This window comes from Pagrus major, chromosome 16 (genome assembly GCF_040436345.1).
Source record: "Pagrus major chromosome 16, Pma_NU_1.0".
Classification (NCBI taxonomy): domain Eukaryota; kingdom Metazoa; phylum Chordata; class Actinopteri; order Spariformes; family Sparidae; genus Pagrus; species Pagrus major.
This window is the reverse complement of record NC_133230.1, coordinates 7119066-7135570: the sequence shown is the minus strand read 5'-3', so window position 1 is coordinate 7135570 and position 16505 is coordinate 7119066. Positions and strand designations below refer to the sequence as shown.

General features: G+C 40.2%; 3 protein-coding genes across 5 annotated transcripts in view; all 3 read right to left on the bottom strand.

Annotated features, from left to right (window-relative positions):
- Window positions 1–307: 307 nt before the first annotated feature.
- LOC141010875 (transformer-2 protein homolog beta-like) lies at window positions 308–4320 on the bottom strand. The gene is made up of 8 exons (XM_073484015.1): window positions 4159–4320; window positions 2748–2881; window positions 2470–2635; window positions 2109–2297; window positions 1721–1836; window positions 1432–1599; window positions 1095–1165; window positions 308–853 (listed from the first exon to the last, which is right to left on the bottom strand). The coding sequence occupies exons 1-8, from the start codon at window positions 4189–4191 to the stop codon at window positions 843–845; spliced, it is 888 nt and encodes a 295-aa protein (XP_073340116.1). The 5' UTR covers window positions 4192–4320; the 3' UTR covers window positions 308–842.
- A 342-nt stretch (window positions 4321–4662) lies between these two features.
- senp2 (SUMO specific peptidase 2) lies at window positions 4663–11864 on the bottom strand. 2 transcript variants are annotated; one of them, XM_073484221.1, is made up of 17 exons: window positions 11539–11864; window positions 10822–10883; window positions 10612–10724; window positions 9859–9925; window positions 9660–9741; window positions 9382–9544; window positions 8805–8911; window positions 8602–8684; window positions 8367–8415; window positions 8203–8275; window positions 7959–8102; window positions 7734–7865; window positions 6332–6556; window positions 6148–6227; window positions 5969–6053; window positions 5781–5876; window positions 4663–5674 (listed from the first exon to the last, which is right to left on the bottom strand). In XM_073484221.1, exons 1-17 carry the CDS (start codon window positions 11715–11717, stop codon window positions 5612–5614), a joined length of 1803 nt encoding a protein of 600 aa, XP_073340322.1. In that variant the 5' UTR covers window positions 11718–11864; the 3' UTR covers window positions 4663–5611. The 2 variants fall into 2 exon arrangements, with proteins under 2 accessions (XP_073340322.1, XP_073340323.1); XM_073484222.1 differs by having other exon boundaries at window positions 5521–5674; window positions 7959–8099; window positions 11539–11800.
- A 1210-nt stretch (window positions 11865–13074) lies between these two features.
- pcnt (pericentrin) overlaps window positions 13075–16505 on the bottom strand; it is a 37301-nt gene continuing 33870 nt past the window's right edge. For both annotated transcript variants that reach the window (XM_073482938.1, XM_073482939.1), the window contains 6 exons: window positions 16202–16428; window positions 16037–16116; window positions 15804–15945; window positions 15592–15719; window positions 14187–14336; window positions 13075–13563 (listed from right to left, as the gene is read on the bottom strand). In XM_073482938.1, the coding sequence (XP_073339039.1) occupies window positions 13520–13563; window positions 14187–14336; window positions 15592–15719; window positions 15804–15945; window positions 16037–16116; window positions 16202–16428 (771 nt within the window). In that variant the 3' untranslated portion in view covers window positions 13075–13519. The remainder of the gene's footprint in view (window positions 13564–14186; window positions 14337–15591; window positions 15720–15803; window positions 15946–16036; window positions 16117–16201; window positions 16429–16505) is intronic.

Here is a 16505-nt window from a genome sequence, read left to right as displayed (position 1 = left end):
ATAAATGTACAACCAACCTAACACTACCGCTTGTTTTATGTTTCCGGGATGGATTGCAACTTTAAACAAAATTTAAATGAGTTCTGAAAATGCTGAATTCTGTAAAAGATTTTAACAAGGTTTCATTGTGGAAGACCACATGAAAGGAGGGTGTATGCATGAAATTCAAGCAGTAACATTTTATTTCTGCAACAACAAAAGTTTGATGGGACTTCATGGCACAATATCTGGAGCATCTGTGTCCCTAAAACCATGAGGCAACAAGACTATTAAAATCTACCACAATGTTAATAAACAACAAAGCAAGTGACCCAAGTATTTTTTTATTGCTTATGTACAACCAGAAAAAAAAACATTTTCCACCAGAGAAAAAAAACACACAATTAAAAAGAAACATGGCGTCTAAAACATTTCAAAGAGCAAACTAGGATGCTGACAATTTAAGAAACCAACTACGTACAAACAAAATGAGAAATTGTAATGTAACTGCCACCGAAGAGTCTGTCGAGGAAAGCCTAATGAAACCAGCCCTTCGTTTAATTAACAACGTCAAAAAGGTTGTGTTTTCATTCCCTGATTGATAGCTTAAACAGGGATGCCCGAAAATTACTTCAGATTTTGATAAAAGCCAGGGGGAAATGTAGCCAATGAAAAGGGATGTGTTGTTGTTGCAGATCTGTATGGCCATTCAAATGTGGCTGAACACTTCCTATAAATTCTGGTTTTAAACCTTTTACACACAAAACAAATCCAGAGTTCCTGTTAGATACATCATATCCATTCAAAAAGCATAAAAAGACAAGGAATAACACTGAACTTGTCATCGACTCTTCTCTTGCTGCTCAGTAGTGACCTGGAAAAAAATAATAATAAAAAACAAAGTAAGATGAAGTGTCAGATTTGATTTATATATATATATATATATATATATATATATATATATATATATATAAAAAGAGCATATTTCATAAATGTTAACTTTTGTGGATGATCTAAGCTTTCCAGTGACAAAGCATGTTTAAAGGTTAGAAAAATGAATTCCATCATAAATCTTTATATTCTAGTCCCTGGGTTAGATTTAGATAGAAACGTACGTGGTGAGTAGGACCGTGATCGGGATCGTGAGTGGTACCCTCTGCTGTAGTAAGGAGATGGAGATCTGCGTCTGTAGGGGATAAACAAAACCACAACACATCGTCATGTTAGACATGGTTAGGATCACTCAATTACTAGATAGATAGAGTCGAAAAATTCAAAAAGCTGAATGGCTACACAATTTATTTTAAGGACTTTTGGACAACTTACATTCAGTCATATTTATTCTTGGCCTTTAAATAGCAGTATAAAAGCAACGCTATTTTCTTCTTGATAGCTATAGTCTATTATAGTATCAACCGTAACAGTGGTCAACGGAAAAGGAGAAGAACTCACCTGTATGATTTGTAGTCTCGGCTCTCATAGCGATCATAATCACGATCATAACCTCTGTCGTAGCCTCTTTCGTACCCTCTGTCATAGTCTCTCGAAGAGCGACGCGATGAACTACCACTGCTAGCACGACCCTCACCGCTGCCGCCACCACTGCCGCCACCACCACCACTAAAAAAAAAAACACACAGAGTAGTAATGTTTAGTGACACATTGGAGGATACCACACACAGGATTTCATGGAAATGATCCGTGCAGTAAAAACAAAGCCACCTGACTAAGAAACACTCACTATGTGGGACGTCCCATGTAGATTCCAGGAGTGGGAGTGTGGGCTCGTTTAGTGATGGAGAAATCCACACGGATCCTGCGTCCATCAAGCTCCATGCCATTAGCCCGCTCCTTAGCCTTAAACCCACAACAACACAGTATGAATTAGATCCCATGTGATAATGGCATAGTTTACAGGTTTAACCTTTGCCCTGATTCCGATTTATTACAAAGACTGCAGACAAATACCTCATCTATACAGAGCCTTGTGTATGACTTGGACTACTTTCACGTCCCTGTGAAACTCCAAACTATTCAAATACTTTAATAAAAATGTTTTGCTTTGTAATTGGTGGTAATTGTCAACATTATAACGTCTTAAAATGCATTATCTGTCTCATCTTCCTAACCTCCTTGGAGTCCTCAGAGTTTTCAAAGTAGACAAAGGCAAAGCCCCTTGAGCGGCGCGACTGCTGGTCATACACGATGTTGACGTCGGCCAACGGGCCGTATTTAGAGAAAACCTCCCTGAGATCCCTCTCAGTGGTGTACAGGCTCAGTCCAAACACACCCAGACAGCTGTTGGGGTCTGGGTTGGCCTGTGAGAGTAAACAGAGGAGGAGTGTATAAATAATGTGAGCAAATGACCTGTCATTGCAATAAACCCTGCCAAGTGAAGTGACAGTTGAAGGAACACAACAACGTTTTGATTTTGTATTGAACTGAATGCCTCACATTGTAATTATCTGAGACACCGCGCTCAATACACACCCTGTTGCCAATGTGTCTGCGACGATTTGACATGGGAGAACGGCTGTGGCTCCTTCGTCTGCGGTACTCCCAGCTACGAGAACGGCTCCTGGAATGGCGTCGGTGAGAGCGGGAGCGGGAACGAGAGCGGGAGTGGTGCCTGCGGGAACTTCGATGGGACCGGGACCTGAGGATCAACATTGACATAGCCTCAGAATTGTAGTCTTTGAGTCCACATGAGACTACCTGATGTTAAAAAAAAAATTTCATATGCTTATGACAACAGCAACCCCGTTTACCTTGATTTTGACCTGGATCGAGAACGAGATCTGGACCTGGAATGACGGGATCCATCTTTGGAGCGTACCGGTGAGCGGCTGGGTGAGTGTGCTGATCCCCGAGGGGACCCACTCCTTGAGCCAGGCCGCGAGTCCTGGACAGACCAGACACTGAGGTCAGAAACACTTTAAAGCCAAGTCAGTGCCAAACAACAAGAAAAGAAGGCCAGGGGGTGACTGCGCGTGCCCTCTGTGTGCCTCTTTCAGAGAGAGTTCATGACATTTTGGAGTTTAAAAGGTTTGACACTGAATATTTAAAAATTTGATTAGAGAAGTTAACACATTGCAACAATAATATCAAGTAGAAATTAATTTAGCTGAAATGCAGATTGCAAAATAAGGTACGGAGAGATTGACCAGTTATGTTTCTGAGACAGAGAGGAAAATAATCGTGCATGCTTTATAGAAAGAAAGTATGAAATAGAGTAATAACATGGCAGGCTGTTAGGAAATTACTCATACCCTGGTAAACTTCTGAGCTTAACTTCATAACTTCTTTAACTTCATTACTTCAAAACAACCCATCATTTCTTCTTTCTTCTGTTTGACATTATGACGTCTTTTTTCCTCCTCTTCCCCCATTTACCATCTGCCATTACAACACTAGTAGTGGGGACAGATCTTGATCGCTTCTTTTCAGCATCCAACACATTAGCATGCATCAACACCATCAGCTTCAAATTTAAAAAACTTCGCATCTGAAACTTCTTCCGCGTTTTTCTTTCTTCCAACCTCAACCTTAACAAAGAACAAACAAGGGTGATAAGGCATGTTGGTTTCTGTAAGAACCCAAAAAGTACATATATATATATATTTATAAAACAGCAAAACCAGAAAATCAACATCGATTAGCTGAGTACATGTTTGTATGTTAGCTTTATGGTCTTGATCGGTCCTCAACTAGCGTGCTATGTTACGATACAAAGCTGAAAATCAGATAGGTATGATAAATATTGACTAGTAATTAGTCAATATTTACTGTTTAAATACCCAGAGTCAATAATTCAATAGTTAACGTTACGTAAACGCTAAGTAACAAATTAGCGGTAAAATGAAATGAAAGTAACGTGCCATGGCCAGGCGGCCGCCACATCTGTTAGGCTTTGTGGGCCGCATGTTGTAGCTAGCTGACGTTCAAGCTGTTGTTATAAACGCTAAACAGCTAACTACGATACACTAAGTACTCTTCTGGCTACTCACAAAAAACGCTAAGATTAGTCTCATATAGGACAAACTACTCTACGGTTTGAGGCCACTTTTCAAAAACTGCAAACGCAGTCAACAGCTAAGCTAGCTAGCTAGCTAACATTAGCTAGCTCACTGTCTTTCCGACTGATAACTCCTTAATCTATCACCGCTGATCACAACTCACCTGCTCCGCGTAATCTTTGTCGTTGTCGCTCATATTATTCTAACTAAACAGGAGATGTGTTAAAAACGACGTGGTACGACTGCCTCTTACGACCGATTTAACTTAATCGCATGCTGAGTTTATCGCAAAGCAAACCGGTTTGATCTGAACGGAGAGGTGAAGGTTGCATAGCTACGAGCGGGCAACATCCGGTTCCGGTTTGACGTTCAAAATAAAAGCATAAGCATCTCTATGATACTTTGACAAACATCAACTACAAACTTGAAATGCTTTTAAATGTTAGAAAAGCAGCTTTACTGCTCCACATCATAAACTTTTCAATTATGACCTAATCAAAACAGGAAGTTATACTGTCTGGTTACATTCCCTGATGTAGCAGACCACCAAGTAGTATATATTGTGATGTAATACTGAGGTAAATGTGGTACGTTATAGTAATATTTAGTCATATTATCTACCTCCAGATGAACTCTTTGTCTTTTACAGTGGTATATCAAACTCCAATTTTACAAAATGAAATACTTTATTACAGGGGGAGGGGGGAAAAATCACATTTTCAAAGCATGAACTCAAACATGCATGTGTGAACAGTAGTTTTCTATGCAGTATACTATACTGTAAGTCAATGTAATAGCCCTAAATAGCCTCTTGCAGTATGCTCATGGAAAAGATTCACAGACCTAACAGCGCCTTTTGTACATGTGAGGAAAAAAACTATTAATGCTCCACTCGTGGAGGACAAACAAACTATACACACATTGCAAAATCACTTTCTCACCCAGTCAAATCATAAATAATAGCAAACAAACATACTATAAGCGCTCAACCATGCATTTTTGTTCTGAAAAAAAAAACAGGGGGATGGGAAAAGAGGTATTTTGATTATCATTTTTGAGTGTCTTGTCTAAATAGAAGTGTTGTTAGTTGCTATCCACTCTATTGATCAGAATTGAGGGGAACAGCCAAATAACACCAAGAAATACTGACCTGCAACAATCTAATTCAATGAAGATATGACAGAGTTATATGCGATGTAGTAATTTCCCAAAATACTCAAACGCATGGTCTAAGTTGAGCTCAGTGTCAGAAGGCTGAAGGCACTTTAGGCAGAACTTCAAACAGTAAAACAATCCAAAGTCAATGAAAAAAAGCCATTCAGTCAGTAGTGCCAAAGCTTGTGTAAGACATACACTTATAACGTCTCCAATTACAACTCAGAGATTACAAAATGTAAATATGTCCCTAACAGGGAAAGGGACATAATCGACTCTTAAGACTAGTGTTTGATTTCTCCAGATCAGAACAGCCAGACCAGGTTAGATTTCAGTCAGCGGAGTCCACTTCTTTGGCCCATTTATTTATTTTTCTTCACCATGTAGTTACTGTACACAGGTGCTGCTCCCATTGAGAAAGTCCCTGTTGTTAGGCCTTTAATTGAGATGGTTGCAACCCTCTACAGCAGCTTCTGATTGAGGATTTCCCAAATCATTAACTTCCTGAAGAGAGGCATGTGGCACTGTAGAGAAAGAGGCAAATGTTACGTTTAGATTTTATATAATAATGTTGTAAAAACAAGCAAACATAAAAGTATCTAGTATATCAGGTGAATATAAAGTATATACCTGTTTAAAGGTGAGAGGCCTTCCTTTTGCAATATAGTCAGCGTATTTACAGGCAAAAACACCACAATCACTGCCATTTTTCTGCTGGGGAATCTCCTACAGAGGCATGAACAGTATGCAAAACATTAATCTCAGAGTAAAAAATCAATTCAGTTCAGTGATGCGTCATTCATTTTTATTTTACTTACAGTAGCCCTGAAACTTCCAACAGTCCATTTGGCGCTGTCGAGTTCTCTGCCTTTCTTTGCTTTGTGCTCCTCTTTAAGGTAGAGTCTGGAAAATATGCACAATAATGCCACTGACTCATCAAAAAAAGCATTTAAAATGACCAGATAAGTGAAGCTTAAAAAACATAACAAGGACTCACAGTAAAAGACTACAGATGTCATCGTGTCTCTGGCCCATCGAGTCATACGACTTCACTGTCTTTGACTTAAAATCAATCACCTGGATTGAGAGTAGTGAGAGTGAGAGAGGAAAAACAGTTAAAAAAGTAGGAATATGACATGGTGACGAATAATAAATCTACAGTCACTGCGGGTCTGACTCACAGCCAGTGCCCAGTGGACGCCCAGGTGCAGAGGGACCAGGACGAGGTCGTAGAGGAAAAGGTCGACAGCCTTGGTCCAGCGCTTCACCGCAGTGTGTCCTCCCGCCTGCCCGCCTCCTCCACCCCACAGCTTAGGGAAGAAGAAGGTGCTGAACGAGTAGACTTTTAATGCTGCTGCTTCACCAGAGCAGCGCTCCATGACCAGCGAAAGGTAGAAGTTAATCACCTTTGTTAGAGGAAACAAAAAAGGGATGGGCAACATATCACAGGTTAAAAAAAGACATTGGTCACATTGGTTCTTAAATACAACTGCATGACTACTTGACTGATTCTTCAACAATTTGCTTCAAAATACATATATTGACTTAAATGATTATATTATATATACAGAGACTAAGTTGTCACTGTTGTCGGCAACACACTGGTGTATAAATAGAACTGTAAGAGGAATGCTTACAGTGAGCATCACGGTTGTATTAACCACATTGTGCGTTGCTAATTTAAGAAAGCAAGTCACTTGACAAACTTTGTTTCCGTGGCTACTGGGCGCAATAGCTTCTACTACAGCCAAACAGACCTTTTCTGGTATGTGAAACACTGACAATTCACACAGAGATGATTAAATAAACCCACTGTTCATGAAGAGGTAGGTGGCATTAGCTTTTTTATGATGGTCAGCATTTTCGTGGGAGGCAGCACTACAAACACCATGAAACACTTACAGAGAAACTGTACAGGAATATGACAAAGTGCAAGAACAGTCTTCTCTGATGAAGGAGAATTGGTCTGAGAAAAAGTGTTTATTATTATTATTATTATTATTATTATTATTATTATTATTATTATTATTAGACCTTTAATTAATCTGCCAAGTCTCATTGTCATTACAAAATCTATTTTTCAAGGGAGCCAAGGTCAAGATAGCAGCAACGCCATGTTTCAAACGACATTAATGTGAGCAATAAAAACACAGTTAACAAAACAGACAACATCAGCTCACAGAATCATATGCCTAAGAAGACAGACAGGAGGAAGTGGATGCAACTAAGGTAGCAATTGCAATTTCTGATTGAATTTGCCTCCCAACCCTTCACTATATTTGGCAGCAAATCTGGGGCAAAGAACATAAAGGCCTGTTTGCCAATTTCAGGGTGAACTTAAGGATGGACAGTAAGAGGATGTCATTTGAGAACAACAAAACAAATGGCAAATTTATAGCCAATAACAAATAACATAAAAAACATTAATACCATTCCTGGTTCTCCCAAACCCCTTTTTTAATCACATATTTTTGAGTGTCAAAGCTGATTGTATTTCACAGAAATAAATAAATAAATAAAGCTAAGTTAAAAAAATAATCACACCCATAATTAACTTACTAAAAACTGTCTTCACACTCTTACCTCATCGTTGAGCCAACCACCTTCCTGCAGTGTGGCGAGGTCTCTTTGTGTGATGCGTAGTTTGAAGGCTGCACTCAGAACAAGGTTGGGATCACTCTGAGCCAGAGCACAACTCACTTCTGCTGCCATCTCCTACACACAAAGACAATACATACATCAAATAACAGAAAATGTATTGATGCTTTCTTCAACACAGTGACTACAAGTCATTCCTGACAAACACACCTTGGTCAGCCGAGGTATGTCCTCATCGGTGTGTCTCGTATGTGCTGTGTGTGCGTCAGGGACGACAGCAGGAGTCTCTCTGTCCACTAGATTGAGACGTGTGGCTACTTCTGTTGAAAGGTCCAACTCTGCTGCCTGTTTCTGCTGCAACACAGGTCGACATTTCAGAATACATCTGCGTTTCCACCTCAAATTATAACTTAATGCTTTGAGATGTCTTTTGAGAGCGACAGGAAATGAATACCTTTGCACATCTAGAAGGTTGTGTGTCCTCAAAGGCTCCACTGAATGACTTGCTAAAGGTCAAACTACCCCACCTGAGGATGAACCATATGCAAGTTATTAAAATAATCAAAGTTCATCAATGTACATGACACACACACATATTAATAGATATATTATACCAACCTGTCCTTGGTTGTAGTTGCATTTCTCCATGTAAACACACTTGGGGCAGCTGTTGAAAAAAGACAAGTGTCAGTTGAGCAGGGTAGATTCATCAGAACACGTTTACTGGACATATTTCAGCCTAGTCTGAATCAGCTGACTGTGTAATCTGAAAAGGGATCCGCTAAAGGAATTCATTGTTTAAACCTATTAAACCCAATGGCCAAAACAAGTAGGAGGTAATTACAGTTATTACCTGTGTATGCTGTCTTCCTGGGCACGGATTCAAAGGCTTTTCCTGAAGCAGCAGTTTTGGGATCACGCTGTGACAGCGACTCACTGAGAAGCAAAAGGAGAAAACGATCTTAATGGACTAATCAGCTCATGTCCACGAGTATGTTATTACAGATCTTGATGTAATTTCTAAAAACGCCACGTGAATACCGGGGTTTTACTCACTCTTGCGGTTTTGTTTGGTTGAAAGGTAGTGGTTGGGTTTTGCTGTATTTCTCTGATACCATCTCCAGCAAGCGCCTGTAGTGCTCCTTATTATTCTGCTTTATGGTCTAAAGGGAGAAGACCAATACATAATAACTCACACAGCCAAGTCTTAAAGCATGTTTAAGGTGCTATAAGGGGGTTCTCTTGGTAAATATAACTTAAAAGTACACTAGGTGCTATGAATACTAAAAGCAGTAAAGAAATGCCATGCTAGGTTTGAGGTTATTTAGAAACAGTGTCACCAGTACGTAGTAGGATTTTTATTGTCATCAGAGTGCCTCAGATTCCTTGTCAGACTGCCAATCAATAGTATGGACTTCCATTACAAGCAAGCTGGACACTTTAAAAAACATATCTAAGGGATCTGTATTTAAGCTAGAAAAACCCAGTGTTGGTTGGGCTTCAAACTAAACTTAAAAAAAGAGTATTTTTCTCACAAGTGTTCCCTATTATAGCATTAAGGAAATGTCATGAAGCATGAACGCAAATGATGCAGGATTATAAAGTATCTTTGCCAAATAATTGCTTATCTTACCTCTTCGACAGTAAGACTGGGCTTGTAGCAGCGGTTGTGTCCAAAGCCATTGCAGGTTGGATCAGAGATAGCATTTCCCGTCCTCAGAGCAGGTCTGGAGGGCAGCAGCTGGAGAGAGCCTCTCCTCTCCCTGTCGGGGAGCCCTGCAGACAGCCCTGCCCCACTGGATACAAAGAAGTTTTGCACATTAACAAGTGAGCATTGTCAAAAGGCGACACTGATATCTACACCAGACAAGGTGAGTGAAGGAAACTGAACCATGTCAGTGGATCACTTGCCTGTACTTCCTCATTAAAGGAGGTGAAGAGCTCTGAAAGGGATTCTTAACACCCCTTTCATTCATTCCACCCACTGGTTTACCTGTGGAGAAAAACAAAATCAACCAAATAAAGATGAGGATAAGGATGAGAGGGCTGCACAGTGTGTACAAAAAAGTGACATAAATACAGTCCGGCAATAATCGCAGTCCTCACTTACTCATTCTCCACTCAGTACTGTTCAGCCATGAGGTGTGGAGCTCATCTATTCCCATCAGAGTAACCGGCTGGATCAACAGAGGAAATGCAAGGTTATTAAAAACGCATCGACCTGAAGTCGCCTAAGCTACTTTATAAAAGCAGTTCTGATTGTCCAAAGTAGAGTAAATGTCAGAATGACTTTGCTAAAACCTGGTGTTTTGTGTCCAGATACATACATACGTTGTCTTGATCCCCATGATATGCATTACAGTCCACACATTATCAAAATGTGTCTCAAATGCGACTTAATCTACCACTTGAGATTAGATTTTTCTTCCATATTCACATTTGATCTTACATTTAGGAATCTGATCAATGCAAAACAGAAAAAAACACAGAAGAGCGGACTCCAATAACTACTTCATGTTTAACTGTACATATAGCCTTCAAAAACTTGTCTGGGTTGTCTGGTGCAGGCAAATGAACTGTATCCACATTTATTTTTGTAGGTTTATTTTTAGTATATGCAAACTACAAAGGTGAATAGGTGGATATTTTAAAAAGCTAGACAGTTACATTAATGCTGCACTGCATGCAAACTACCGTAACATTCCCAAATGTGTCCTGAGTGCATTTTGGATGTAACACACCTCTTTTTAGAGCGGCTCACATGTGGTCAGATAACACGGGAAGCATTTAGTACAAAGTCTGAACAGGAACATTGATCTAAAATGTTCAATACACATCTAACAGAGAGAGTTGTAGCACAAACCTGTGTCTCCTCATAATGCCTGGGCTTCTCACACCTGGTCGTCAGGGGCTTCCTCAGCCTGAGCAGACCCGCTACTCCGGCCACAGTCTTCTTCACAAAGCTAATGACTACATCTGACACACAGGACACCACATGTTAACAAACCATCCTCATTCGTGGGAGATATTTTGGATGTATTTTCTTTTAAACAAAAACAAAAACAAAGCAAACCTCGTCTGCGTCTTTTCACCTCTACAGGGTCATTCTGGCAAACACCATCTGCAACATCAACACTGTAGCAGGAAAAGCAAGGTTTAAAGATGGATGATATATCAAGTATCATAATATTCCTCAGCAACACAATATCTCTTACATGTTATGAGTATTACTGTTCCAGTTCTTCCTAAAAATGGATTCAGTCTCATACAACTGTTCTGCAATAAATTCATGAAGGTTATGAGCTTCAAGTCGTTTTAGAGAGGTGTCAATATAAATATAAATACATATAAAAACTCACACCTCTCTCAATACAATCCAGGTCTAGTGTACCATGAACTACAGCCTGTAAAATGAGCATGACTCTCTATAACAAACAAAAACTTCATAGCCTTCAGCACAGGATTTCTTTAGGGGCTGGTATTTGGACTGCATTGTTAGCTAGGTAGCTCAAACATTACACCTGAGTGGCTGATGGTGCCTTCAAAAAAATCATATAGGGAATTTCAAGTTAAATATTTCTTTATTAGGGAGGTTTATAAATGAACTGAAATACAGGTTGTATGAAAAGAAAGGAAGCCAACAGTTTAAGCTAACACTGTCAACATCACAATAACAGAAGTGACCAGCACATATCTGAGGGATGTGAGTGTGTACCGACAGTTCAGCTGCTATTAGTGAAGACCTTCACAGGGTATAAAAATAGTCTTTATCCTGCTTTATCCTACCGACCTCTGGTAGTTCCGTTTAGCCGGTCTGCCGTGGGTCTCCTGCCGCTGTGCACCCACGTCCACGCCAGGTAGCGTGGGTTCCTCCTCGCTAATGTTACCTTTCCCGGGCCACTCGCTGGGGTTTCGCCCCCTAACGGGCTCAAACAGCGACGAGATTCCGTCAACTATCCATCCATACATCCCAGACAAATACGAGAAAAGTGTAACGGGGTCTTCTACGCGGTCCAGGACTGTTTTACCGCCGATAAGGTGACACACGACGATCTACGACACACCAGGCTACCGCTGGGTTAGCTTCCCGTTAGCTTCCCGTTAGCAGCGCTGTGCGAAAAACGCGACGGAAGTGCGTCACTCGGTGTTGACGTTTACTCAAGTGCGAACGGTTTAGTCGTCTGGGGGAAACGGGCGGGCGGAGTTCGACCGTACAGCAGGAGTTGACGTAAGAAATGGCGGAATGACCACAATCGGCTTCTGCGGACGTGGTAAACGAACGGACTCCTGAGCGAGACGGTAAAGAGCGTCAGTCGCAGATCAGAAAGTCATTGGCCTCAGCTGAGCCGCTCAGACGTCAATTATTGGTTACGTAATAATGGTTAACATCCCAGTTACTGTAATTCAAAACCACCAACACAAATGAGGAAAGGTCTTAATGGTCTAGGAGTTAATTGACTGCTTAAAACAAACAAAAAAGTATAATGAAAGCGTGCCAATTAAAAATTCAATAGAAGCCAATTTCAGTTTTGTAGATTTCAGCTTTAAAAAAGGTGTAAATAAATTAATTTGGGAGACAAGGATTATGGCATGAGTTGTCAGGATTTCCATATTTTGTTGGACATTTTACAGTCCATTTACTTCAGCTGTTTGGGAGAATGCTGCAACATTTTCATTTTTTTGGGTGAACTTGTCCTTTAATACCTTATAAATTTGATTTACGAGTATTTTTTTACTTTTATCATGCCTTTTGTATACTTTTTGTCTTTTCTTGGTAGAAATATGGATAGCCAACAATCATAAATCTCCCTAAAACGGAAATATGAAAAGGGCCGACTAATCAGGAGTTATTATACGCACAAATAATCAGTCATTTAGATGTTTATCATTTAGAATGAAATTGTTCCATTAATGCAAAAAAATCTGAACTATAAATGCCAAATTTAATCTACACAAGACAAATTTCTAATCTCACGGATATGTTGTTAGTTTGTTCAATAATCATCCTTTACCTGGCTGTGATTGATCTGAATGAGCCTGTACATTGTTTAGTGTCTGTTGTTCTGTTTTGCAGATATTTTATTATTGTTAACTAGATTATATATTAAAAGATAATTTATGTTCAGTGAGTCCATCCCATACACTGTGCACAACACCCCCCTAAGACATTGTGACTTGTGAAATTAGCGTATATAAATCAAACTCAACTGACTTTATTAAAAGTTGAATAAATAAATAAGTAGCATCATCGTGCAGAAATGACAGATACCCCATGATATACTTGATTGAAGAGAGCAGCCAAAAAAAATAAACCCAGTCTGTTAGATTTGTTAGCACACATTTAAAATATTTATCAACTTTATGGTAAAAACATAGATAATACAAAAACACATATGGTTCACCTTTATGCCAAAACACATTAGCTACGTGCGTCATGGATTTTCAGTATAAAACCAGTGCAAATTGGGACACATGTACGATGAACATCAGTCCTATTTATATACAGTAGCTCAAACGGGTAAAAAAACACTAGTAGAAAATTAAACATTTAAAATAATGACAAAACGTTTGTTCTCGCAACAATCCAAGAGAGACCTTCAAAATACTCAAGTACAGAGAATAGAAAAATTATTATAGAAACATTGAAAAATAATTTATATTATTATAAAAATCACATGTCAAATAATTCAAGTGTGATATATTCCTTTCTACAGATTTCTACATGTGTAAGGCATGGACAGTTCTGTAATGATATGCAGACATTCATTCTTTCAGTGCTCAAACAACTTCGGATCGGGCTGGAGAACAGAAGAACCTGAAAGGACACAAAAAAACAAAACATCAGACAAGGTGGATGAAATCCTTTTTTTTAAACAGATCTTGTAAAAGCAATACATTTAAGAGTTGTTATTAAGACAACTCTGCATTTTGCATCATTCGTGGGTGAATATCTGCTACTACTGCCAACAGCCTGAACACCTGAAGCAATCTAACACAACAGTAAATATAAAGGCATGTTAAGGCATGTCAGCAGAATCTCCCTCATCATCAGATGAAACAAAGCCCTTTTATACCATGAAGACAACCAGTTTCACTTCATGTCTATATTTATAAAACAAGCTTTGTAGGTAATTCACTACAGAGAATGAGCTTGAGGTTGACCTATAAGCCAATTTCAGAGAACTGAATGACTCAAGCGGCCTTCATGACAAGGAAACTTACTGTTCAATGTGAAGGATTTTTTTAAATTAAAATCTATGTAAAGTTATAATTCTCACATGCTTTAGGCTTTAACATGAATGAACACAAATACAGGAGGATCAGAAACCATTGTGTCACCATTTTGTGCACTGTGTGACAAAAGGCAGTGCCCATCCCGAGAGGTGCATTGTGCTGCTTTATCGTTTGGCGGAGTGAGTATGTTACACTCACACTCACCTGGACCATTCAGGTAAAGGGGCGACAAGCAGCTCAGGTACAGCCACGTGCTATTCTCCTGCAGCCAGCGCTGCCGATAACCAATCATATCAGGGGAACAGGCTGACTGTATCCTCCTTTCCTCTTTGGGGGTTAAACGAGTCTTGCTTACTAGGTTTGGGAGATGATAGAGCACACAGGTTTTGTGGGATTTAATAACATGCTGTTTTGCAGGAAGTGTTAGGTCGCCAATCAATAAATGGCCTTGTACTGAACTCTGACCAGCATCACAGCATTTTCTGCCAACGTTTCTCAGATGAATGGAAAAACACTTCCTGGAAAACGAGCGACCAAAATAGGAAACATGCATCGAATGCTGGGATCAGACTACACTATATTTTTGTCTTTTGATATTGTCATCGTGTCAGATTAGTCATTCATTGTCTAAATTCTTGCACGACTTGGCCGAGAGACATGGCAGATAGGGATGCACGGTCTTGGATTTTTGCTGATAGACATTTCAAACTAGTTTTGGCCAAATGCACATATTTTTTCCCAACTTTTTGCAGAGAACATCATGTCTCTCCTGTAGTGAAATGAACATACAGTTATTCCTACTCCTATTCTGTTGGTCTGCTTGGTAGTACTTCCACTACTTGGTCAACGGTTGGCCTCACATGCACATAATGAAAGCCAGCAGGGCGATGTTGATACTTAATTTTAAAGCCTTTTTCAACCGACAGGGACGACGATGCGGATATAATTGTCCGTCCCTAATGGCAGACTACACACCGCCAGACGAGCTGTGTCCTTTTTTCCTTCCTAGCAAGTGTAAAAGCAAAAGACATAATTCTCACTTTGACAAGTTTATAGCTGTTCACAGAAAAGTGATCTGGCTCCTATGGGCCAAAGTCAGTGAGTATGATGTAGAAGTAGAAACGAAAAATACATCTAAGGGAGTCCCAGATGTGGCTTTGGCTCTTTTTCATTTGGGCCATTAACATGCCAAGATTGTGTGGTCTGATCTCAGCATAGGAGCTGTACAACATTTACCCAGTGCCCTGTAACATCTCCCAGTGTGATATCAGTCACTTTTATTCTTATTAGGCGCTCAGATCCCAAGAAGTTGTGATAATGATTGACAATTTGTCAGAGTGAGATGCCTTGAAATTTGGGGGACCACTACCAGTGTCATTTATGATCTAACTGCACAATGCTCAGAACAAACATGTACGTTTAAGTACAATCAATGGAAGCCAGGAAGTGACAGTTCCCCAATCCTTTAACTGATGAGTGGACACAGTGTTGATATTAAACCCAGTGTTTCCAGTTTGCAACAACATTTTCCTCCACCATGGTCCATTCAACTCAAGTTTTTGACACAAATTTCACCTGTTTCACCCTACTTAAACTTGATGCTGCTCACCCTGCCTGGCTCCAACCAGCCGCTGCTGGACTTTCTCTAGATGGTGGATATACTCAGTTAGCGATCGCTCTGGATCCTGAGACGTTCCTCCTGAATGCCCTGAGGCCTGACTTGTGCTGGAGTACGACCTGTGGAAGGAAGAAAGCTCAGTAATGAAAAAATACTTTAATTACATTAAATTTGATTAGTCTTTGCTGACAAGGAGAACAAACCTGTTGTGCAACCTGAAGGGTGATTTGGTGGGTGGGATGAGGGCTGACACTGTGTCTCGGTGGACGGTGCTGCTGTCTCTGTTTGGCGGTGAGGCAGAATTTAATCTTGGATGTTGTTGCCTTAAAACTTCAACTTTAGGTCCTAGAAGAGATGTTAAGATTAAAAATCCACCCACTCATACACACACAGTCAAGTGATGCATATTATCATAAATTGTGTTCACTGAGCCAACCTGAAGTGTGCCCATTGACGGTCCCAGACACAGACAACCTTCTGATCGCTCTTTGCCATTTCCTGGTCAGGAATCTCATTCTGAAAAAACAGTGCGTGATCAGTTTTATGAATACACAAGGTCAGAGGAAACTTTAACATCTTTACACCCTGTAATGCTCCCTACCTTGAGACAGCAATGACAACTCGTACAGCAGCCCTAAATCGTCCGAGTGGTCTGCGCTGGGAGGAGAGTGGGGGAGACGGCCGGGCCCCCATATGAGCGATGAGACACAGAGTGGCCTGTTCACACTCCTGGAAACCTCCCAGCAGCAACAGCAGGTAACGTTTCTGGTACACCAGAGCTTTCCTGAAGCTCTCAGCACGCAGGTAGCGCTCATATAAACGCTGCACCTACAAGCCAATAAACAGAGGGTAGGTTATTTCTTTCAAAAGACAAGGCCAAATCTATTTGGGTGGTGTGCCAGTAC

What these genes read in the sequence shown, in the direction of transcription:
- LOC141010875 (XM_073484015.1), bottom strand. Translation starts at nt 4,191, where the DNA reads ATGAGCGACAACGACAAAGATTACGCGGAGCAG. An exon ending in GCAGACACATTGGCAACAGG is followed by an intron (nt 2,298 to 2,469) that starts GTGTGTATTGAG and finishes TTACTCTCACAG; the next exon opens with GCCAACCCAGACCCCAACAG. An exon ending in ACTCTGAGGACTCCAAGGAG is followed by an intron (nt 1,837 to 2,108) that starts GTTAGGAAGATG and finishes TGTGGGTTTAAG; the next exon opens with GCTAAGGAGCGGGCTAATGG.
- senp2 (XM_073484221.1), bottom strand. Translation starts at nt 11,717, where the DNA reads ATGTATGGATGGATAGTTGACGGAATCTCGTCGCTGTTTGAGCCCGTT. An exon ending in GCAACTACAACCAAGGACAG is followed by an intron (nt 8,276 to 8,366) that starts GTTGGTATAATA and finishes GTTCATCCTCAG; the next exon opens with GTGGGGTAGTTTGACCTTTA. An exon ending in AACCTTCTAGATGTGCAAAG is followed by an intron (nt 8,103 to 8,202) that starts GTATTCATTTCC and finishes CCTGTGTTGCAG; the next exon opens with CAGAAACAGGCAGCAGAGTT.